Source organism: Desmodus rotundus, chromosome 11 (genome assembly GCF_022682495.2).
Source record: "Desmodus rotundus isolate HL8 chromosome 11, HLdesRot8A.1, whole genome shotgun sequence".
Taxonomy (NCBI): domain Eukaryota; kingdom Metazoa; phylum Chordata; class Mammalia; order Chiroptera; family Phyllostomidae; genus Desmodus; species Desmodus rotundus.
The window spans coordinates 78,955,925-78,980,463 of record NC_071397.1 but is presented as its reverse complement, the minus strand read 5'-3'; the positions used below and the strand labels follow the sequence as shown (position 1 = coordinate 78,980,463).

The window sequence follows — 24,539 nt, the reverse complement described above, 5'->3', positions numbered from 1 at the left end:
CCTGTGTCACCTCTTCTCGGTGTGAGAATGTGGGCAGGGGGAGCAAGCTGTCTGGTTTCTTATTAGGGCATTAATCCCATCATGAGGGCCCTGCTCTCCTGACTTCTTCTAACCTTAGTTACCTCTCAAAGGCCCTATTTCGAATGCTGTCACATCGGAAGTCAGGGCTTCAACATATGAACTGGGGGGGGGGGGGGGCACGGGCATGGACACTCAGTCAGCAATAACCTGGAACCGTGGCAGAACAAATAGTTTTTTTTCATTCGCTGCCTTTGCTAGCAGTTGTATTTTTTCAGTCCACCACTTCACTGGAGTTGTATCATCTTGGAGTGCCCAGGTTCTATACCTAAATGAAGAGTGCAGGGGGAAGTGGTGTGTGTCAGACCTAGTCTCCCCCGGTCATTGAACTGCCCTATCCTTGTGACCGTTCTTCCCGGAGGCTCTAGGATTGTGGTAGATACACCTTCCCACAGGAACTGTAGTTTCTGTCTTTTATTTTTCACCTTGACTTCAATCTTGTATTCTTCTAATTTTAACTTTGGAAAGTTCTCCTTAACTCCTTACTGAATTTATAAATCCATTTCAAGGCATATTTATCTTAAGTTTTGAGAACCTAAATGCTTTCCAAGTATTCATTCAGAACATCAAGCTGTCTTTCTAGTGATAGCTCAAGTTCTGCTAGATCGGTTCAGTTCTGCCACCTTCAGAAATGAGAAGTCTGGAACGCCATGATAAAGGCACAGAGAATGGATATTCTTGGTCATTTGGTGGCAATGGGGGGCTGGCTTCTGGGCCAGGCTTGCCGAAAGCATGGCTAGCAGGCCGAGATGTGAGTTTCTCTTGAGGCAAAAGAACTGCTGGGTCTTGATGGAAGGAATGGCATGATTCAGCACGGAGTTCAAGATACAGAAGATGAGAACCAAGGTGTTAGCCTGGACACTCTAGGACAGGGTACGCAAGAGGAAAGGGCAGCTCCAACTAGAAAAGTGGCCTTGGAAGTAAGGAGAGAATGCACACAGGTTTGGTGTAGAGGTGGAAATTCGAACACTTAGCAAAACATTTGGTATTTGGGGTCAGGACATTAATAAAATTGCAACAGAAGTGATGGTTCATGGGGTAGATGAGGTGATGAGGTCTCCTGGAACCGTTATTGTAACAATTTATCAGATCTTTTTAGGTTTCTTCTTTCAACTGCCAAGAAAGGAGATTGGCCACGTTTTGGAGACCGCAAATGTCTCTTTGAATGTCTCTGCAGGCTGAAAATTAGGAAGTTGAGACTGAGTATAGCTTTCAGCTGATGGAGCAAAATCTGGCATAAGTCACTCATGCTTTTCATGTTTCCTTCATATGTAGACCCATTTTTAATATGATTTCTATGACTGCAGACCTGAGACTATTTAAATTCTGACAAAAAGTATTAATTACAAACATTATTTTAGGTTAATTAAATGACATGGCTGGCATATTTAGAAAAAAAACCAGAATATTAAACTCATTGAGACTAACGACCCCTGAGATTGTCCTTGAGACCCCCCTTCACGTATGAGTTTGGCAATTCAGGTCACCACTGAGTCCCTCATGGGAACAGAGAAATGTGCTGGATTAGTGAGGGCCACGATGAGTAACAAAGTAAAAATGACAAGATGTTAATTAGTTTTGTGTGGTTGATATATGATGTATGCTGTCTTCTCTGGATATGAACTTTTCAAATTGAATCAAAAGCAAACAACCCCAAAGCTTAATAAGACATTTGCTTTGCTCTCCGGAAACCTCCATCTAGAGAAGAGTTATTCAAATGGCTGGAAGGCAGAAGGAAACATAAGGGCTTAGAAAAGTGAATTAGGTGTGAACCTGCGTATTAACCTAAGCAAAGGCTTCCTGAAGGGAGTTATCTACCAAGAGTGAGATTCACTCACAGACGACCAGTGTTTAACTCAGCCACAGCCTGAGACAGAGTTCAGTTTGTTTTCCCTTTTTCATGCAATTGCCTTAGAAATGAGGTCTTCTTTTTATGGAGGCCTCATGCTTCAAAACACAGATAGTGAGAGAAACAGAGAGGAGCCAGAATTACAAAAGCCATCCATTGGTATTCATTTATTTGTTTAACTTTCCTGAAGTATGAAATACAGTGTTTCTTTTTTATAAATTAACTTTGTTGGACTTACATTGGTTGATAAATCATCTGTGTGCTGTATTGGGTGTTCACCAGCCCAAGTCATGTCTCTTTCCATCACCATTTACCCCTCTTTACTCTCTCCTACCTCCCCCTTCTCCCTTTCTCTCCAGTAATGACCTTACTGCTTGTTTTACTGCTGTCTATCTAGGAGGTTTTTCTGTGTGTGGGGGTGGTGGTGGTGCTTAATCTCTTCACCTTTTTCACCCAGCCCCACAACCCTCCTCCCCTCTGACAGCTGTCAGTCTGTTCTCTGAATCTGTGAGTCTGTTTCTATTTTGTTTGTTTATTTGGTTCATTAGATTCCACATATAAGTGAAATCATATGGTATTTGTCTTTCTCTGACCGACTTATTTCACTTAGCAAAATAAAAAGACAGTATTTCTTAATTGTAATAACTGTTTGTCACAAATTCTGTGCAATCAAGCTCAGAATTTTTCATGTCTTTATCATTCCTTTTCCAACCAGAGGGCAAAACTCTGTAAAAAACACCAGTGGCTCTTTGAAACAGCACTATGATTTTAAAGGACCAAATTATTTTGGGCCTTATTCCAGTTTTTTTTTCTAACTGTACCTTCCTCCTTCACATTTCACTGCAGCCCATACAGATAAGAGAGGGAGACAAGCACAGTGACCCAGATAAGGGACCGAAGCAGGTGAGCCTTAGGTGCAAATTCAAGCCTGCTACTCAGCAGCTGTGTTTGTTCAATGTACTGAACTGTGCCTCAGTTTCCTTGTCTGTAAGAACAAGGCAATGATACCTTTCTCAGGAGTGTATGAAGATGACATGAAACCAAGTGTGATAATATGTGTAACGGTCTCAGTACATGTAAACACAAATGGTAGCTATTATTGATGTACCATAGCACCAAACATTTTCCGTGGGACTCATCTTTCGACCTGACCATAAAACTTAAGTCCCCTGAAAGTTTTGCCCTTCCAGCCTTGGGTCTTCAGCCTTGAGTACAGTCCCTGACAGTGGTGCTTAAAGAATGTTTGTTGAATGAATAACTCAAATCTAGACTGAAGTCAACAATGGTGAGTTGTAAACAATGTTCAGAAACTCTATCTTAACCCTGGGACAAATGAACTTGGAACGTGTGGCACTGCGCATTGTGCCTCTAATGTAAGGCATGAACGGAACAGTTCTGTGAGCTACTTGAAGACACTTAATAGACAACTACCAAATTCAGTCAAGTACATTATGATTTGAAGATCTGGATTTATTAACAGCTCCAAAGTGTGGTTATGTTGTATATTAAAGAAAGACACTCAACATTAGTTTATCCTATCTTCATTAAAGGATAAAACAGAATATACTTTAAATTTAAAGAGCAATGAATTCTAGACCCCTGGATAAAAGCCAATAGAATTCTGCATGAGGCAATGTTGTAAGTTTGTATTGCTTACAATTAGATCTAATCTTTAGACTATGTCTGAAGGAATAAAAAATGCCATGCCATGATTATTTCCGTTCTCTCAGAAGAAGAAAAAAAGATGGCCCATTTATTAAATTTCTTCAGGAAACACAATCCTTAAATCATGATGAATAAATGCTAAAATAATATGCTTTATTTAAAACTGCCAAAATTATTATGATAAATTATACATAAACACAGGCCCTAGAAGTTTCAGGATGTGAAACACAAGTTTTAAAAAGTTGGTTTTAAAATATGCAGAAATAAATTGGCCATTTGTATATGTAAGTGGTATTGGACTAAATGAGAAACTTTTGTTTCTTTCCCCTAATTTGGGGCTGTGGGGTTTTATCATGAAGATCATCTGTTAGTAATTGAGTTCTGTCCTTTCATGGATGGAATTAAATTACTAGGCCTTTAAACCATAAAAAAGAAGAAGAAGAAAAAGAAAAAGCCCATACACAACACAACAACAATAAAAGCAGACTAGCAACTGTAACTTCAAAGGAGACCAAAAAGCAAAAAACAACTCGGAGAGCTAGAAAGTGTTTGATGCAGGACCAAGTGAGGGTCTCGGTGTCACGGCATCACCGAGTCATTGCCGGGACCCTCCCAGCAGGAGCTGCGCCTGCTCTGGGGAGAAGCCACACGTGGCGACATCTGCCGCTGTGCCGTGAGGTCTTCAGAGCCAGTTTGGGGAAGAAAATGTTTGGAATAATTCTAAGGGCCTAAAAAATTCAAAGGATATCATTGAGTTTTCAGCATGACAGTGAGTCGTTCTGGAAACCTAGTCCCAAATCCATCTTGGTCAATTATTGCTCTAAGTAACAAATTTTAATTCAGAATACTATGAAAGAAAATAGATTATGTTGCACTCTATAGGGAAATAAAAAATTTCAAAGGCTTTTGGAGACTCTATTCTAAAATTAACTAGAATAGCATGACATAAATATAATACACATGTAACATCATTGTGGGTGGGAAACATGAGAACTAATATTTGATGAATGTTTTGTATATAACTGTGCACCGTGTGGGGTTTTCCAATATCTTGTGTCATTTTCATGATCACATTGTGAGGTAGGAAATAGAGACTCATATATTTAGTCATCTTTTCAGGGCCAGTCAGCTAGTAAGTGATGAAGCCAGAATTTTTAAAAAATATATTTTAAAATTAAAATTTGTTCACTGTAAAAAAAATTCAAATACGGAAAACCACTAAGTGAAAAGCAGTGAATGGCTAACTTCTACCAGTCACATTTCACTTCCCATAAACATCATTAGTAGTTTCTTACATTTTTCTAAAATGTTTCTATATGTGTGTATATGCAGTCACATGCCTTTATGTCTGTTGCTCTTTATTCCCTGTTTTGATCTTGAGAGACTAACGGGGCTTTACCATTTTGACACTTCCTTTTCTGTTTAGCAGGATCTCTTGGAAAATGTTCTACTTCAGTACGTGTAGATCTGTCTTATTCTTTTATCATCGTGTAATCATATATGATCTGAATTTAGATGTAATTTAATCAGCAGCATTTCATTATTTCTAATGCCAGTACCTAGTTTCTTTCTGTATTACCTTGCTTAGGCTTCCATAACAAGATTGGGTGTCTTTCAACAACAGAAATTTGTTTCTCACTGTTCAGGAGACTGGGAAGTCAAAGATCAAGGTTCCATCAAGACAGGTTTCATTCTGAGGTCTCTCCTCTTGGCTTCTAGATGATTGGGGCTTCAATATATGAATTTGGGGGTGGGGGTGGGGGGATACAACATTCAGTCCATAACACTCTCCAGCATCACCGATTAAACTTTTAAAATGTTGTCAACCTGATAAGTGAAAAAGTATGTCATTTTCATTTCCATTTATTTCATTATTCATGTCTTTTAACATCTTTTTTCTCTGTGAACTCTTTGCTATGAAATTTTTGTTCACGGGCTTTGTCCATTTTCACTATTGGGTTTTTTGGTTTGTGTTATCAGAACTTTTTTGTATTAAGGGTATTAGCTCTGTTTTACATAAACGTTGCAAATATTTTCTCTGTTGTTTCAGGTAATTTAGTGTTTACTTTTCTTAGCTCAGCTGAGTGTTGCTTCTAATTCTTTCCTCTGCTAACTTGTAGTTCGCTTTTCTAGGGCAGGAGGACGGTCATGTACAACGAGGTTGGAGTGTCTTTCCCTTTCCCATGCACCTCTGTCTTGCCTGCCTTCTGAGGAATGGAACTCTAGGAGTCCGCCTTTAAGGGGGTTCCCATTTTGGCAGTTTGTATTGTCCATAAAACATGTTGGTTCCTGCTGTCTCTCTACCTTGCCTAGGATTGGCAGAAATCCAGATACACTCACACCTTTGATGTATGTATTGTTGCATTAAAGAGCCTGTGTTGACCAATAAAACTGTTGGAAAAGTTCTCTGAGCCATTTTTCTGCAAAGTCATATCTATGGTATATGATGTTGAACTGTATATACTTTTAATTCCATGAATTATCAGGTTTCAACATATAGACTAATCTTAAAAATAATTCAGTTTTTCATTTAAAAACAGCTTACACCTGTAAAGATGTAAGCAATAGCACGTCAAAGACTAGCTAGCAAGATCTAGCCTTGATATTATGTTGTCCTAATTACAACACACACAAATAATAAAGGCTTTGAAGAAGTCTGCATCATATAATGAATTGTCAGTAAGTGGTGAAACAATGAGTTGCTGCTCCAATTAAGGAGAAAAAAAGTCACGTATGAAATAATTACATTCAATAAAAAATGATGTATGTGCTAAATTGTATAGAACAGAGAACAGTTTTCAACTGCTTGCCATAAATTACGATGTGCTAGACACATTTTCTCCCTTATTTTTTATAATGGGTTGAAAGTTGATTTGTACTTTTACCTTATAGATTAAAAAGCTGAGTTTCAGTAAGGTTAAGCAATTTGTCTCAGGTCACGTAGCTAGTGAGCACCAGAGGTTGGATTCCAAGCCGAGTCTTTGGCTTCAGGCTACCACATAGTGTTGCCTCCTGAAAGAAGTTCAGAAAAACAGGCAAACGTGAGCCAAAATAATCAGAGAAGGCATCCAGCGAAAACAAAGCCCGGGCTTTCAAGAATGAGGAGGATTTTAATAAGTACAGTTGAATAAGGGGATGTGTGGCGGAGAAAAAGGTGCAGAAGAAATCACGGAGGTCACACTGAGCGTGGTGTATAAAGGGGAAGGGATCCCTGTGACGGGAAATCGTGCGTGTGTGACTGTGCAGTTTGCACTCACTCAGCCAATGACAGAGGGCCCTGCACCTCAGAAAGAGAAGTGTGGGCTCGATCAACTACAGGATGGGTGGTGTGGAGCCATTGAATATGATCAGTCGGATTAATGAGGTGAGAAGTGCTGATTTGGGAAAATTGGCTGGAATATGGAGTGTTGTCTAGAAAGAAAGCACTTAAACATCCAAAAAGATAGAGGATGGGGAAGTCCAAGGTTAAGGTCCCCCGTGTCAGGTGAAGGCTGCTTCCTCAGTGACGGCTGTCTTCTCACCAGTCCTCACGTGGTGGAAGGGGTGAGGGAGCTCTCTGGAATCTCTTCTGTAAGGCACTAACCCCGTTTATGAGGGATTTGCTCTCATGAGCTCCCAAAGGCCTCATCTCCTTCTACCACCCTCTTGGGGAGTAGGATTTCAAGAGAATATTTTTTTTCAGTAGGGTCACAAATGTTCAGTCCACAGCACCCACGGAGAGCATTATGTTTGGAGCTCGCCTCCTCTGACTCTAGATTGCTGGACGTTGACACTCCCTTTCCTTTCCACTTCCCCAGAGGAAGGCACATCTTCTGGTACTTCTGCTCTCTGCAAAGTGAGCCCAAGGTCAGGCCTTGGAGGAGAGTCACAGGTGTGAGTGCTTAGAAATAAGGCACCCGTACTTGGGTGATGGTCACACAGAAAAGGTTAAAGGGGCCTGCAGTGATCTTGGTGGAGTGCTGGTCTGTCCCACTGTGACCCTGTCGGTAAGGATACAGTGTGCCGGGGTGGTTGTTAGGGGCGCTGACTCCTGATCTGGGGCTACCAGAGGTCAGAATCGGGGCTCTGACACTTGGGCAATTTTCTTAACTGACACAGGTTTTACTTTCTGCATCTACAAAATGTATGAGGGACCTCTTATAAGTTCATAAGGTTGTTTTGAGGATTAAAATCTATATAGAGCGTAGAGTGTTGGAGACTGATGGAAAGTAAGGGCGAGTGGGATGTGACTTGCTCGAGGTCATGTCACTCAGCTGGTTAGTGGCACAGCTAGGAAGTGAGCTTGGTCTCCTGACCTCCAGGTCTTTCTACCACCCCTTTCTGGCCATACAGGGGTAATTTAAAATTTCTTAGAGTAGCTAAGTGATCTCTAGTTTATTGAGTACCTCAGTTAGCTAAAAATTAATATACATGTTAATATAGATTCAGAAGCTACCTTAGAGTTCATTACTAATCTATTAAAATTCAAAGAACAATACATACACTAAGCATACTATGTTATAAACTTTCTTATATGTAATTTTCTATTTTGTTTGTTTTTATATTCTTGAGGTGTTTGGCAAAAGAACCTAATTAACTCATATTTTGAAATAAATGAGTGGAAATCATAATGTTTTATCATTCTCAAGAAACCTTGCACATTTAAGAAGAAAACAGCCTTAATACTATGTACCTATGTGGAATTTCTGGAACCAGCAAGCAAGGGAGGAAGGCTTTGCCTGTGTTATAGGGGGTGATTTTTCCCCTCCTATTGCTTTTCAAGGGCATGTATTGAAGTAACTTGGTTATTAACTCACCCAGATCCAATTAAAATGAAAAAGTAAAACAAAAGCAAAGTAATTTTATATGGCATGTTTCCTAAGAAAAAAATAAAGGATAATTTCAGATTGCACATATGTCTTGATGAATTGATGCATAGTTACTTGTGTTTGGTTATTAATGAGAACTCTTGGTTGCAAATAATACAAACCTAACTTGAACTAACTTAGGAAATAGAAAGGAATGTATTGACTCACAAAATAAGAGAAGTTGACTAAATAAGCCACAAAATGGCAGAGATGCAGCTGGTTTCAGACACAACTTGTTAGGTATTCAAACCCTGCCAGGTCTGTCTGTTGTCTTTGGAATTTTTCTGTGTGCTGACTTGTATCTCACTACACACTGGCTTCTACAATCTCCAGCTTCTAGAGGGTGATGTTTTGTTTTGTCTTCCATGGTTTGAAAATCCCAAGAAAAGATCGATGTGTTGGGTACCGATCCCCGACCTGGTCAATAGGGGCTGGCAGGGCATGCTCGTGCTTGAGGATGGTACTTCCCACAAAAATTCAGGGTTGCAGTAGGGGGTTAACTTTTTCCCGGAATAAGTAACTCTCCCTCAGTTCTCCCCTTTTCTTCATTCCTTTTCTTCATCTCTCTCCCACTTGACCATCACTTGCTGAGCTTCAGCCACCAAGTCCATTCAGGCTGTGGCCCCTTGACACCACATCAGCAGTCAGGTTTTGCTTGGAACCTGCCGTTTTTCAGAGTGGGTTACCTGTGGGACAGCCATTCTCTTACTCAATTTGGTTACCTCTTATAAATTGGGTACCCCTGTGCTACCGTAATCACATGAACATATCAGCATGATCTTGAAGTCAGCTATATACGCTGCTAATTGTGGCCGAAATGCCCTCATAAGCAGCATCTCTTTATGAGCCAGCTGCTCTTTGGATAACCTCTGTTGGAGATGGTTTACTGGCTCTTACATAGGTAGCAACCTGTGCCTTGAACAAATGTATAAAAGCAAGGTGCCAGGAACAAGAACAGGCAGGAAGAAAAGTGATGGGAATTTACAAAATTTCCAGCTCATTACAGAGCCCACCCATTACCTCTTTCATTTTGTTTTAATTTTAATTTATTGAACTGCAAGTTGCGGAGAGCTATGTTCCACTCATGTTTTAACAAGCAATATCTTAAGAGGGTAAACTTGGAAGAATAAGTATAGGGAAACTGTTTGTAAGACCTCTAATAGCCTCTTGTTTTTCTCAAACTAAGCTATACTTAGACAAGTCAGTAAGGGCACTTCCCATTTTTTACCCCACAAAATAAAATCTAAAGCAAGATACACATATATTCAGCTATGGATAGTGAAACCTATTCAACCTCAATCATGTAAGGGGAAGCATGTGTATTTGTGATAAGTTCATGCCACAAATAAATGGAGGGACAATTATGACCTAGGTATAAAATGTGCAAGTCTGCAAATGGTTAGTTTATGACCCCCAAATCGAGAGTGGTGGATGTATTAGCTTTCTACGGTACTATAATAAATAACCACAAGCTGGGTAGCTTGACAGAGCAGAATTGAATCTCTCACAGCTCTGGAGGCCTGAAGTCCAAAAATCAAGGCATCAGCAGGGCCATGCTCTCTCTCCACAGGCTCTGGGAAAGAATGCTTCCTTGTTTTTTCCAGCTTCTGGTGGTTTCTGGCATTCATTGGCTTGTGGTAGCTTGACTCCAATATCTGCTTCTGTCTTCACTTGGCCATCTTCTCTTTCTGTGTGTCTGGATCTGAATATCCCTCTACGTTTCTATAAAGATACTAGTCGTTGGATTTAGGACCCACCCTGGAGCACAGTGACTTCGTCTTTACTGATTCTATCTGCAGAAGACCCTATTTCCAAATAAGGTCATATTCTGAGGTTCTGGGGGTCATAAACTTTGGAGGGGTACTCTTCAACCCAGCACAGGGGAATTAAGCAAAAAAACCCCACAAACAAACAAAACAAAAACCCATGTTTCTTTCAGTAACTGTTTTTGTTTAGGTAATTGACATTTGAAGTTTCAAAGGAATGTGGATTCTTAAGTTTCCTGATGCTGAGGGGCTCTCAGGAGAAGTCCTGTTTGAACTGAATCTGTTTCACAGTAGGTGCTGGTGAAGGGAGAGGAGGAGGTAAGCATAGCTTTGTCAAGGACCCCCACCCCCAGTTCCAGTCACAGAAAGATAACATGCATTTCCCCTAAGATTTACTTACCTCCTGTTCTCAGTGCATTGGTTCCAATGAGACACTTAGAAGTTTGTTTAATTTTTTTTGTTTTACTTTCAAATCTTATCCCTTGTCTTATTCTATCCTAACTAAAATAAGATGACACTATGTGAGATTCTTTGGACCATTGTGTTACTTTATAAAATTTTATGTCCTTAAAAAAACTGAATATGTAGAATAGGTTGCTGATGTTTAAGATTTTTCAATGATTTTGTCCTTTCCATGAAGTTCTACCCCCAACTCCCCTTATGCAGCTAGAATAGATAGGTATTCATTCCTCTCTCACCAAAGAAATTGAGTCATTTACTGAGAAGTGATTAGGAGTATGCACAGATTCTTAAAGGTTTGCAATGAGAGCAAAGTGCTCTCATTCCCCGGAGGTTATACCCTGTGTTGAACAGCTTATGCCCATTCAGAGCAAAACAAAGGAAGACCAATGCATGGAGGCAAAAGTGCGGATCAGGAACGTTGAGGTCTTATATGAGTGGTGGGAAAGCATCCCAAGTGGAGGGTCAGAAGGGCAGCTTCCAGGACTGAGTCACAGTTGTGATCATCTGGGCCAGTTGTGTGGGCCTGGTGACCAAGGAAGTAGTTCAAGGGGCCTCCTGGGAGTAAGTGGTGGGTCCAGTGACGGGAAAGGTGTGGAAGAACTAGAAGAGCAGGGAAGCGGGTGGAAAGAGAGTTTCAGACGGAGTGCCGCCCTGGTGGTTGTAAGTACAGGGTGGGACAGCGGGGTTGCTGAAGTGCAATGCAGGGTAGGCCAATGGAATTGAGACTCTCAAGAAAGTAGATGTCAATGAATTTGAGTTTGATGACTCAGACTTATTGATGATGGCTTTGGAGAAAGGGGAATATTACCTCATTTTCATTCAATAACCATTTATTAGGCAGCCTATATGTTGCAGGGACTGTGCTAGACACATCTGACCTGGAAAAAGAGGGTAAGAGAAGATGACGGGTCACAGGGAATTGTATAAATATTTGGGGCTTTCCGCTTTCCAGGTTCAGTTTTATGGTTGATGTTAATTTCCACCTTGGTCTTGGCTATACTTAGCAACTCTTTTTTCCTTCTCTTTCATCTGTGTTTTGGTTCCTGGGCTGTTCCTTTACTATGCACTCACCTCACCGATCACCTCCAACTGCCAAGCCATCCTTGCCTGGCATCCATTGTGTGTGAAGGCGGGTCTGCAAATCCCACTTTTATGATCAAGAACACAGTGATCAACCACATGCTTTAACATGCCGTCGGGTGTGTGTGTCACTGCCACCCACTTCCTCATGCTCTGCTTTGTATTCCTTTGTATTCGCTCCTTCTGCAATCACAGAGCCAGCCTAAAACAAAACTTAAATGTTCATTTTGCCAATTCGTCTCTTTCTATACTTTATGTCGCCATGCCTTCTTCGACAATTTCTGTAAGTTTAATATTTTCTGAATAGAGGCAACCTTTGGCATTCCCATTTGGTTGTGATGACAATGTGACATCTGTGAAGTGATCAAAATAGGGCACCCTCTTTAGTGCTGCTTCTTGTAACCCTGATTCATTACAGCCTTGTTTACCTCAGAAATATTTTTAATATGAAAACGTATAACTGCACCTTTGTTTCAAATGCCCTAATGACGCAGAAAGAAAAGTCTTTTTCCCATGGACAGTTACTGAATACACAAGAAACAGTAATGTGTGGTGCTTGTGTTCAGCCAACAAGTGGCACGTGTCTGGAGCACCTTTGTGCCTCCCTGTCCTGCCTCAGACACTGCCCTCCAGTCTCTGCCTCAGCGTCACTTGGGCTGAAGGAGATGACAACAGGGTATAGAACACACGTGCTGTGGCTGCCTCAGGTGTTTTGCGGGGCTGGCAAGGAAGCAGAGGATAACAACAGCCATCATTTGGGGGTTGGCAGCGATGCAGCGCTATCCCTAGGCTCTGTAAGCAGGGCAGGAAGTTTCGTGGGAACTTCTGTCCCACTGGTGGCAGGACGGGGGTGTGCTGCGAGCCAATGGCCCTGACCTACTCTGATCAAAGTGCCCCCATTCTCTGGAACTTGTACCCTGCATTAAACAGATTGTGCTTATCCATGGGAATATTCTTGGTTTCTCATTTAATTATTCTACATGATTATCCTAAAAGTCCTTCTTGAGAAATTCACCCGTTCTTTGGGAGTTTGATAACCGATATATTTTCTCCTATATTAGTAGCCCCTTAATTCAGTTGCTAGCTTTACATATACTTCTCCACGCTTCTTTGTTTGTTTGTCCCTTCCATCTCTTGCATCCCTTCTGTTTTGCCGAGAAATTGCTTCTTCCAAGTCTCCTTATCTTTCCCTGTGATCAGGGCCCAGGGGGGCATGCATAAAGTTTCCTTATTGTATTATGAATGTATTTTTTTCTTAGGAAATCCTCACTTTCTAGTGCATACCCTCATTTGCAATCTGTAAGTCAGATTACATTTTAATTTTCCTTGAAGCCCTCACCAGGTTTCAAGGAGATAATTTGTTATTTGCTCTCTTTTTAAAAAGAGCTTTTTAAGCTCTCTTTTAAGAAAAAAAAACTTAAGACACTTATTTGAAGTATTTTTTTCTTTTTTACTGAATTTATTGGGGTGATATTGGTTCCTTCCACTCCTTAAAGGTCAAAGTGTGCTTTGGTGAGGGTTGCAAGGAGGGCTGGAGGCCACCCCCCCAACCCATCAGGCTCCCTGTCTGGCATTGCTCCTCTGCTGGCAGGGTTGTGTGGTGATTCTTGGTAGTTGCTCCAAAGCACCTTCTGGCATTGGGCCTGTGGTACCATCACCCTCCTTGCTGACATCTGTCGGCAACATGCCTCACTGAAGCCTTTCATCCTCCCTCTCAGGGCAGCAGCTGGCAGGTCCTTGGGGCACCTCCGGCATGTCTTCCTGCAAGAGCATGTTGCAATAGGTGGACTGACTCTGGGGTCAGACCAGCCTGCTTTCAAATCCCTGCCTACCACTTCCTAGCTACGATACTTTGGGTTTGTTACCTAATCCTCTGAGTCTCAGTTTTCTCATCTGTAAAATGGAGACTAACATTTACTTTATAGATTTCTTTTACATATTAAATGAGATATGTCAAATGACTAATATAATGGCTGGCAGATAGTAGGTGCTGAAGAAAAGATAGAAGTTACTATTATTATTCCTAGAATGCATCGGTACCTTGGAAGCTTGGTGTTGGTTGCAGGACTCCCTACATTTTTTTTTAAAACAAGAAAGTTTCTTTTAAGACATTTATTTGAAGCACCTTTTTTCTTTTTTATTGAATTTACTGGGGTGACTCCGGTTAACCAAATTACACAGGTTTCAGGTGTACAGTTCTACAGTCATCTGTGCACTGTGCTGTGTGGTCACCACTGCAAGTCAAGTCTCCCTCCATCACCATCTACGCCCGTGCACCTTCCTCCCCCTCCCCCAGCCCCCTCCCCCAAGCAGTCCCCACACTGTTGTCCGTGTCCATGAGTTTACTTTTGTTCTATCCCTCCATTTCCCTGCCCCAACCCCACCAAGAGCTGTCAGCCTGCTCTCTATCTATGGGCCTATCGCTATTTTGTTTGTTAGTTCATTTTGTTCATCAGATTCCACATATGAGTGAAATCATATAGTATTTGTCTCTTTCTGACTGGCTTATTTCACTTAAGATAATGCTCTCCAGGCCCATCCATGCTGTTGCAAAGAGTAAAATTTTCTTCTTTTTTACAGCTGAGTAGTTCCACTGTGTAAATGTACCACAGCCTTTTCATTTGCTCATCTACTTACTGATGGACACTTGGGCTGCTTCTAAAACTTGGTTATTGTAAATAACACTGCAATGAATACAGGGGTGCATATATAGTTTTGAATCAGTGTTTTGGATTTCTTTGGATAAATTCCCAGAAGTGGAAGGAATTGCTGGGTCATAAGGCAGTTTCATATTTAATTTTTGGAGGCATCTCCATACTGCTTTCCATTGTGCCTGTACCAGTCTGCATTCCCACCAACAGTGCATGGGGGTTCCCTTTTCTCCACATCCTTGCCAGCACTTGTTTGTTGATTCATTGATGATGGCCATTCTGACAGGTGTGAGGATCTCGTGGTGGTTTTAATTTGCATTTCTCTGATTATTAGTAATGTTGAGCATCTTTTCATATGTCTATCAGCCATCTGTGTGTTGTCTTTGGAGAAGTGTCTATTTGGGTCCTTTGCCTCTTTTTTAGGCACCACCTAGCCTCATATCTCTGCAAACACACTCTTAGCTCACTCCTGCTATGCCTTAATGAAGACCACTAATTTCTGTAGTTGCCTTGGCAACACCCAACTGTTTTGACCTAACAATTCCTTTCCAGGATCTACCTTGTAAAACTCAGTACAACCTACAAGTTCCTCTTGAATTTATAACGCACTTAGCAAAAATCTCACATGTGCCTAAATATTTTACTGTGGACATATTTGCAGTGCCCTGTCCCCCCTTGGAGCACTGAGATACCCAAATAAATCAAGTCTCACAAGAAAGCTCAAACTACATGCGGAAAGTGAAATCTAATAGAAATCCTGGGGTACCTATTTGTGTAACCATTGTATATTATGCAACCATGTTTGAATAATAATGGTTGTCATTTCCAAGCAAAATAGAAAATAGTTCTGCCTTCAGGGTGCTCATTGTTTTAGAGACAAGACAAGTGCAGACAAAGCCAAGTGCAGCGTCATTTCTGTGTATATGATGTTAAAAATGTACATGTGGTAAGAACGGAATGCCTCACTGTGCAACTCAAAATAAAGCTGGATTTAGAAACTCGAACCCCTGGCTGCCTATTCAGATCTCTACCCACTACATACCATTTCCCTCTTCTGCTGCTTAGATTTTACTATATGTTTAAGTGAAACCATGTAGAACATTTAAAAGGAAAGCCTTAGGAGAAGATAGCTGAAAACGCTTCATCTTTATATGCATGTCTGAGGCAGAGAACAAGCAAGGATTTCAAAATGCATTGCCTGCATTTGAGTAAATAAGGCTAAAAGAAGTGTGGAAGAGCCCTAAGACAGCTTAACCTTTGGAAATTTAGGGACACACTAGGGTGTCTTTGTCTGATAAATAGAAGGTTCAAAGAACCATGCAACTGATGGCTGCATCAGTAACTCAGCTACGCTAAGTACAGGGTTCATGCATTTGCTCTGGCTAGAAGGCTCTTTGGGATCTGAGGGTATGCTTAGCTCTCTCTGAGCTCCCAGGCTGAAGTGGGGGAGTGTTCTGAAGGGAGCTCGCGGAAGGGGCAGTGGAAGGAGCCCCTTGGACTGTGCTTTCACTGCAAGGCCTAACTTCCCTGCTGATTCTATTTTCACTGCTTCCCCTCTCCTAATTTGAGGGGTGTCACAAGAGCACATCACTACAGTGTTTTCTCTCCCAAATTCTAATAGTCAAATTCTTAATAGAATTTCTTTTTAAATCCTAAAATAAAAATACCCATTATTGAGCCCTGCTTTGTGCCCAGCTCTGTGCTCAGCATTACAGAGACAGACAGACAAATAGATGCTAGGTAGACGCATGAGACATCATCTATCACCTCCAGGAGAGGTGTGTTGATTTTTTTTTTTCTATTTGGAAGTAAAAAGCAAAGGAAGAGGAGCAAGGGAAAAGTAAAGACTGGCAGAAGAAAAGCAAATTTTGAAACATCTGTTATGCAGAATGGTAAGGGAAACAAGAGTAAGTTAAAAAAACAGATTAATAAAGTCCTGTGATTTTTGGAGTCAACGGTTATCTCCTCTTTGTTGTTGCCATGGTCATTGTCGTCATCATCACAACAGATTATACTTGACCTCACAACCTTTACATGAGTGAGAAAACCATTTCTTTGAAAAACTGATCATCAGTTATGCCAGTTTCATGCTTGTGCCGTGCGGTAGGCTGATTTAATTTATTGCCTCCTCTCTCTGCGCTGTGCTTGTTTAGGTGGAGCCCGTGATACAGAGGGGCCACGAGAGTCTGGTCCACCACATCCTGCTCTATCAGTGCAGCAGCAACTTGAACGACAGTGTTCTGGACTACGGCCATGAGTGCTACCACCCCAACATGCCCGATGCCTTCCACACCTGCGAGACCGTTGTGTTTGCCTGGGCCATTGGCGGAGAGGTGGGGCTAGTGTTTGCTGAGATGTAACACGATTAACTGATCATGCTTTCCCTATGATTCCACTACTTACAAGCAAAGCTATACATTATTTTTGATATGAGGATGGCTTATTATTTTTCCCAAGGAAAGGAATTCTTTCCTTAAGCCATTTTATCTTATGAGCTATTGATTAATGGCGTTCCAGTATGTTGAAATCTCTTTCAGAATGGTCGGTATTTGAGTGGAGTGGAGCTTTCAGGCACTTTCATAGGACACTGTCTCATGAAGTTTTTCTAATTTAGGGTTTTTCCTATCCACCTCACGTTGGATTATCCCTTGGCACTCCATTAGATCCTCGTTATGTGCTTCTGGAAGTTCATTATGACAATCCGTCATATAAGGAAGGTGAGTTTCTTCTTCATATGTTCTACCTGTGATTTTTAACAAGTTTTGTAACTTCTGTCTTAGAGTCGAAAAAAATAGCATCCATCGTTAGAATAAAATTTTATGTTTATGATCTAAATTAGGATAATTTTTAGGGTAAAAGAGAGTACTGTTAATAATTACATTGGGACAAGAGCCATTACTGGCAATGAACACGGCAAATGGGCCTTGTGATCTTAAACAAAGTTTGCATGCTACTTACCAGGAAGTAGAAGAATAGACTCTTCCCTTTGGTATGTAAATTAGTCCCAAACACAGTGCGCTTATGAAGCATTTTCTAACTACACATATGAAAAACTACCATTTAGCACACTAGAAAATATTAAGCATTTTGTTGTGTGAAAGGAAAACCACAAATATACTCAACAAGTACTTAGAGACACTGCATGATATGATATTGAAATGAAGAGGGATAAGTATTTACATTTGATTTCTGAATTTACTTATGTAATATTCCAAAACCAAAATATTGAAAGATTTAATATGAAATTATCAACAGAAGCAACATAAAGTTATTGTTTTACATCAATCCATGCAATTATTCAGCAAATGCTGAACACCAACTATGTGGTGGGCCTGTGATTAATGATATAATGTTGGTGCAAAACACACTGTTTTTACCTATGTGGAAATCATAGTGTAGTAGGATAGAGAAACAATGGAATAATCACACCAACTAATATAAAATTATGTATAATGTGTGCTAATTGATCCAAAGGGCCAAATTGGTATTCACAGGCAGTTAAGTCACCACTGCAGAAAGGAGTCAAAGCTAGTGGAGCAGATGTATGAAGGTTGGGATTCATATTTTCTCTCCTTACAAATATGTCACAACAAGGAATGTGTCTTATTCACCTTTCATTCCACAATGCCTATCGTAGTGCTTTTCACACAATAAAGTCTCAATTAGTATTGATTGAATAACTGTTGAATGATAGAAAGGATGGTGACACACTCAATAGAAAGTTAATCATTAATATTTTTCTCCAAGGTTTCTCGACCAAGTGGTTGGTTTTCACCTCTGGGTAAATGGTATTGAACTTCACCTGAAAACCATATAAGACTTTTGTTGTGTTCTTCTATACGCTAATGAATGACTTCAGGATGTTCCTTCTGTCTTCGTGTTAGGTCATTGGGTTATCTCAGCTAAACAAAACAAACGTTCCTCCTGTGAGCACAGGCAATATGGCCACTCGTCTTTTAATCCCCATTTGTGAGGCTGAGTGTGTCTTCTGTTAATCTTTGCTTGTATTCCTTTCCCTTGTGAGAGTTTAGGGGAAATTAATGAAACACTTCAACTGCCTATAGGGATTTTCTTTTTTTAAGAATGAAAACTCACTTTTAATGACATGTTCTTGTTCCAGGCTTAATAGATAACTCTGGACTGAGGTTATTTCATACAACAGATATAAGGAAATATGATGCCGGGGTGATCGAGGCTGGCCTCTGGGTGAGCCTCTTCCACACCATCCCTCCAGGCATGCCGGAGTTCCAGTCCGAGGGTCACTGCACTCTGGAGTGCCTGGGCGAGGTATGCTGCGTGCGTCTCAGTCTGCGTGCTGCTCTGTACAGATTAGTCAAAGCTCTTAGAAAACTGTGTTGGGAAAATTCCCTGCTTGCTCATTATCAATGTTTTTCTTACTGTCACACTACAAAACCATTATTTCAATTTTAGCAAGACCTTTGATTGCTTTTTCAAATCTTGAAGGCTCCAGGAAAAGAATTATGAAGATAAGAATGACTCAGCGCATTTTCTGTCCTAGCCCCACCTCCTCTGTTTCATATTGGACACTTCAGTTTATCGTTTAAAATTTCTTTTTCTGTTTGTGTGGTTTCCCTTCTCAACTTTACCTTTCATCTCAATTTTTTTCCATTATTGATTTTCAATTTTTCCCCTTTTCTTTGCTTTATAGTTTCCTTCCCTTCTTTAACCAAAGAGCAAAAATAACTAATATAAAAATATGAACAGTAAAATGACAACAAACTCACAACTATCAACAATTGAACCTAAAAAAATGAAAACAAAAACAAACTAATCAAACAACTAGAACAGGAACAGAATCACAGAAATGGAGATCACATGGAGGGTTATCAGTGGGGAGGGGAGGGTGGGGGAAAAGGTACAGGGAATAAGTAGCATAAAGAGTAGGTAGAAAATAGACTGAGGGAGGTTAAGAACAGTGTAGGAAATGTGGAAGCCAAAGAACTTATATGTACGACCCATGGACATGAACTAAGGGGGGAGGGATGCGGGTGGGAGAGGGTGTGCAGGATGGAGGGGAATAAAGGGGGAGAATGGACCAACTATAATAGCATAATCAATAAAATATATTAAAAAATACAAATTGGATAAGATAAAACCGTGTATAAGTATTTAACAATGGCTGCTTTCATTTACATTCTTTTCTATTGAACAAAAATATTTCAACATGGATCAGATTCTCTATGAGTTAAAAGATGGTGTGATTGTAGGCAGTGTGGGAGGCTGGCGAAGTGGGAACATGCTCTTGGAGTCATTTAGATCGAAATTCAAGTTGCCATGCATCACTTACAAGCTGTAGGACCATGCGCAAGTCCGTTTAATGCATCTCTCCCACTTGGTTTTCTTATCCGTAAATAATTTCTCCTTTCAAGAGTTTTTGTGCAGGTTGCTAACACACCAGAATATTTTTGCCAGGAGCTTTGACTTCCTCTTTACTTCTTAAAAGAAGGAAAAAGAAAGATAACATTTAGGAGTGGTCCAATAAATGTTGCTTCACAATGATAACACCAGCAGGAATGTCATGGAAAATCCAAATTCTTAATGTTTGGTGGCCCAAATACTCAAATTGCTTTAGCTTTTCTTCTCAGTTGTCCTTCCAAGTCTCTTTTAGCGAGAACTGTCTGAATACTTCCTTGTATGGGCTGATCAAGTCTTCCTCTCTCTCCCCACCCCCAACCCTAGGCTCTGGAAGCCGAAAAGCCCAGCGGAGTCCACGTGTTTGCTGTTCTTCTCCATGCTCACCTGGCAGGCAGAGGCATCAGGCTGCGTCATTTTCGCAAAGGGGAGGAAATGAGATTACTTGCTTATGATGACAATTTTGACTTCAATTTCCAGGAGTTTCAGTATCTAAAAGAAGAACAAACAATCTTACCAGTATGAATGTTTTGTTCTTTCTCAATGAATGTTATAAGTCATGAGACATATATCTGCTGAGAATTAGCAAGGTTTCTACTGGTGAAATGAATTCCTCATGGTATCCTTATTCTTAAACCACCCACAATGGGTGTTGCACAGCACAGATGGAATGCGTTTGATCTGTTTCCCAAAATCAAAACTCATTTTTCTTGCTATTCCCAGGGGCACTTCAAGTTGTTGATTTTAAAAGAAAACAAAAATTGGGTTCCAAGCACTAGCATTACTCTTCTCTTACTTGACTCCCCAGTTGAAATCTTTGGCTGCACTTCTGGTGACGGTGAATCAGAGCTTTCCTTATTCCATAGGGTATCTTTTTTAGAAGTTTCATTTCAATAAACATGACGACCAAGGTAACTCTTTTATTTGGCAGTGGTGTTCAGAAATGGGTAATTATATTGTGCTGTGTAACCGACTTGCAACAATACTTGAGGTCATAGAAGAAGGGCACAGAAGAGAATCGTGTGCCTTAAATAATAAAGGTTTTAAAAAGGGTGTTTTTTTTTTGGTGATGCTTCATTTTTTCAATTTTTTTCATCCCATTTTATTCTTAAAAGTTCAATTCTTACATAATATTTTTGCAATGAGAGTAATAGCTATATCTTTTCTACATGCAGAAATTCTTTGATACACCCTGAGCGTAAAAAGATGAAGTGTGAGAAACACTGATGTAGTCAAGATTCTTCACTCTCTTTTTTTTTGCCTGATCTTGTCTGGGGCTTTCCAACAGGTTTGCTCTGTTATCTCAGAGCTTCCCAGCTGGTGGGCTGTGAGCACTGTGTTGAGATACTGATCTCCGGTCCCTCAGACTGGCAGGGCAGGGAGGATAAATCCGAGGACTAGCACCCAGAATTACCTGTGTCTGATCCATAAATAGCCCGTCCACTTACCTGAGTGGGCAGCCTAAAATAGTATTATTTTCTATGTGTGCTGAATGGTCCAAACGATTGGAAAACACTGGAAAAATAAATTGCTATTAATTTGCCTCACAGTTCTGTTGTAAGGAAATAAAGACATGACTAAAGACCTCTAAAGAAAATAATGTAAATGAAGAGATAATCACAATATCTAGTATCTATGGCTAACATTTATGAAGTGTTTAATCTCTACTAAGGATTAAATGCGTGTTTTGTCATTTAATCCCCTCACAACAGCTGTGCAAAATAAGTGCTCTTTTTATCATATTTTTTATGTGAACACACTGCGCCCTGATGAGTCATTTCCTTGCCAAAGGTCGTGCAGCTCGCACATGGTGGAGTCTGGCCCGAGCCCAGAGAGCCTTGCTTGTTTGCTTGCTTGCTTGTTATCCTAGAATTTAATAGATGAAGGGTCTTCTGAATCAAATTACTTAATGCATCCCTTCATATAGCAAATTAAACTGTCGGCCTACAATTGTATTGGAGAAATGGGACAGCGTAAAACTCCAGTCTGAAAGCTCATACTTTTATGTTTTAGGGAGATAATCTAATTACTGAGTGTCGCTACAACACGGAAGATAGAGACCTGATGACTTGGGTAAGAACATTTTTATTATTAAAATTTATTTGAAGAAAGGGAGGAATAAACCTTGATTTTAAAGAAAAGACTAAAAAACATTCCAATTGGGAAGCAAAATTCCTGAATGTCATGAGCATGAAACATTATAAAAGTGAAATCAGGCCTGTTCTAGCATTCTATCAGATTGACTCATGACACTATGGTAACATTTACATTGGAATTTATTGACACGTTCATGAAAAGCTGTCCTTAGTCTTTTAGTTTTTCCTCACTCAATATTTATTAATAAAAGACCTGTGGTTACTAATGACCATGTACATGAGTCTGGACTTAGATGAATCAAGACTTCAAAAGGAAGAATGAATTGCATGATATTAGGGTTTCTGCCCCAAAGGGAAATTTCATCCAACAGATTTACTGGGGAGTTCTGCCTAATATTCAAGAATTAGATCATTCATGCCTTGCTTATCTCTTCCAGGGAACACATCTCCCACCAACTCATTTTATGAAGTTAGCATAATCTTAAACTAAAACTTGAGAATGGCAATTTGGGAGCAGTCAGCAATATGCACGCCATGGAAATATCTTTGACAAGCGTTACCAAATTCTGCATTATGTAAAAATGTAATGTTAGGACCAATTTGGGTTTTGCTAAGAAATATCAAATTGGTTTAAATTAGAAAATACATTAGTGCCATTCTTGAAGTTTCCTTCAAGAGATTGAAGGAAAAAGATGTATAATAACCTCAACTGGGGAAGAAAAAATCATTCATAAAAATTTAGGTCAGTCATGGGGGAAAAAAGAGCACTTAGCAAACCAGAAATAAGAGAGAATTTTCTTCACAAAATAAAAATTGGCCGTGAAAAATCCATAGCAAATATGAAACTAAATGGAGGACTAGAAGTATTTCTTGAAAATCAGGAAGACAGGGATATTTATTATCACTATTTCTATTCAACACTGTACTAGAAAAGAAAAAAATGAGATGTAAGGTCAGAAAGGAAAAGGCAAAGAGACAAATCACATTATTCACAGATTTGTAATTTTCTACATCAAAAGTCTTCTCAAAATTGGTCATATCTAAAATTAAGTGTAGTTTAGTATTTAAGAAACTATCTCAAGCAGATGCAAGTAAAAACTCTAAGTTCTATAGAAATAAAATCTAACAGCTGTGTTTGATCTCTGTGGAAAAAATTGTAAATATGCATAGCAAGACATTAAAGAAACGCATTAAGGAAACTAAGAGATACTACGTTCATGGGTAGAAAAGTTCAGTAAAATAAACATGATTTTTCTATTTAAATTGGTCTATAAATTTTATATAATTTCAGTGAAAATTCAGACAGGTTTTATGATTTGGGACTTTGGTATTAAGAAATCCTCACCTAGACATAGCTACAAAGATATTCTCCTATGTAGTAATCTTATAAAACGTTGACAGTTTTAGCTTTAGCATGGAGAAAGTTAATTCTAAATCTACATAGAAGAGCAAGTGTTGATAATAGTGAGGACACCACTAAAAAGAACAAGATGAGAAACAAACTACTGGAGATAAAGGCTTATTTTAAAATTATGGTGATTAACAGTGTGTTTGGATCCAGAGTTAGAATAGTGAAACAGAGTAGGGGCCATGGAAATGAACCTACAAATCCTTTATATGGAAACTTGATTTAGGGTAGACATGGCATTCAGATAAGTAAAAAAGGATGGACTTTTCATTACAAAATACTGACACAATTAGGTATCTAAATGACAAAAGTAAAATTATGTCTTTATCTTGAACGATATACAGAAAATCAGTTCCAGGTAGGTTAAATATTTCAATGTGAAGAGGGAAAATTTTAAACCTTTAGGAAAAAAATATATGAATGTATCTTTATGACTTTGGGGTAGGTAAGAATTCTTTAACAAAACATAAAAGCACAAATTATGAATTAAAAGATTGATGAATATCACTACATTAAAGCTTTTGGTTACATAAAAACACATGGTTAAGTAAGTGAAAAGAAGTTTTAAATTGGAAAAAATATTTGCAATACATAGATTAAAACAGCATTGCTATTCAGCATTTAAAAGAAATTTTATTATTCATTAACATAAGACAAACATACAATAGAAACAAAAGATAAAAACAATTCATAGAAATAAAAGTCCAAACAGATAATAAACATATGAAAGGATCCTTGATTTTATGTGAAACCAGAGTCAGGCAAATGTAAACCAGAATGAGATATTTTATACCTAGCAGTTTGGCAATATTTAAAATTGTAATTCCAATGTATTGAAACTAGACCCCTCATATGCTGTTGAATATAAATTTATAAAACCACTTTGGGGAAAAACATGGCATTCTCGAGTAAATTTGGAGATTGATATATGCTCTACCCAGTTCCATTCCTCTGTGGATTTAACCTTGAGGTTAATTCTGAAGGAAGTGTTCCAGGAGAGGAATATATAAAATATTCATAGCAACATGTAACAACCCAGGAACAAAATCCTGGGAACAGCTCAATTATTTATCTAAAGGAAAACAAAAAAACATATTACAATATGCCCATATATTATATAAATAATATATAGTTATGAAAATTAATGACCTAAAGCCATTCATATATTAACTAATGTATCTGAAGAACATAATGTTGATTGAAAAGACCAAATTTGCAACTGACTCTATGTGGTTGTGATATCATGTATCTAAAGTTCAAGAAC

At 39.4% G+C, this 24,539-nt stretch overlaps 1 protein-coding gene across 1 annotated transcript in view; it reads left to right on the top strand.

The window, feature by feature from the left end:
- MOXD1 (monooxygenase DBH like 1) overlaps nt 1-24,539 on the top strand; it is a 71,753-nt gene that overhangs the window by 35,220 nt on the left and 11,994 nt on the right. The window contains exons 5-9 of the mRNA XM_024552175.3: nt 16,552-16,731; nt 17,013-17,115; nt 18,519-18,685; nt 20,099-20,290; nt 21,785-21,844. Of these exons, the coding sequence (XP_024407943.2) occupies nt 16,552-16,731; nt 17,013-17,115; nt 18,519-18,685; nt 20,099-20,290; nt 21,785-21,844 (702 nt within the window). The remainder of the gene's footprint in view (nt 1-16,551; nt 16,732-17,012; nt 17,116-18,518; nt 18,686-20,098; nt 20,291-21,784; nt 21,845-24,539) is intronic.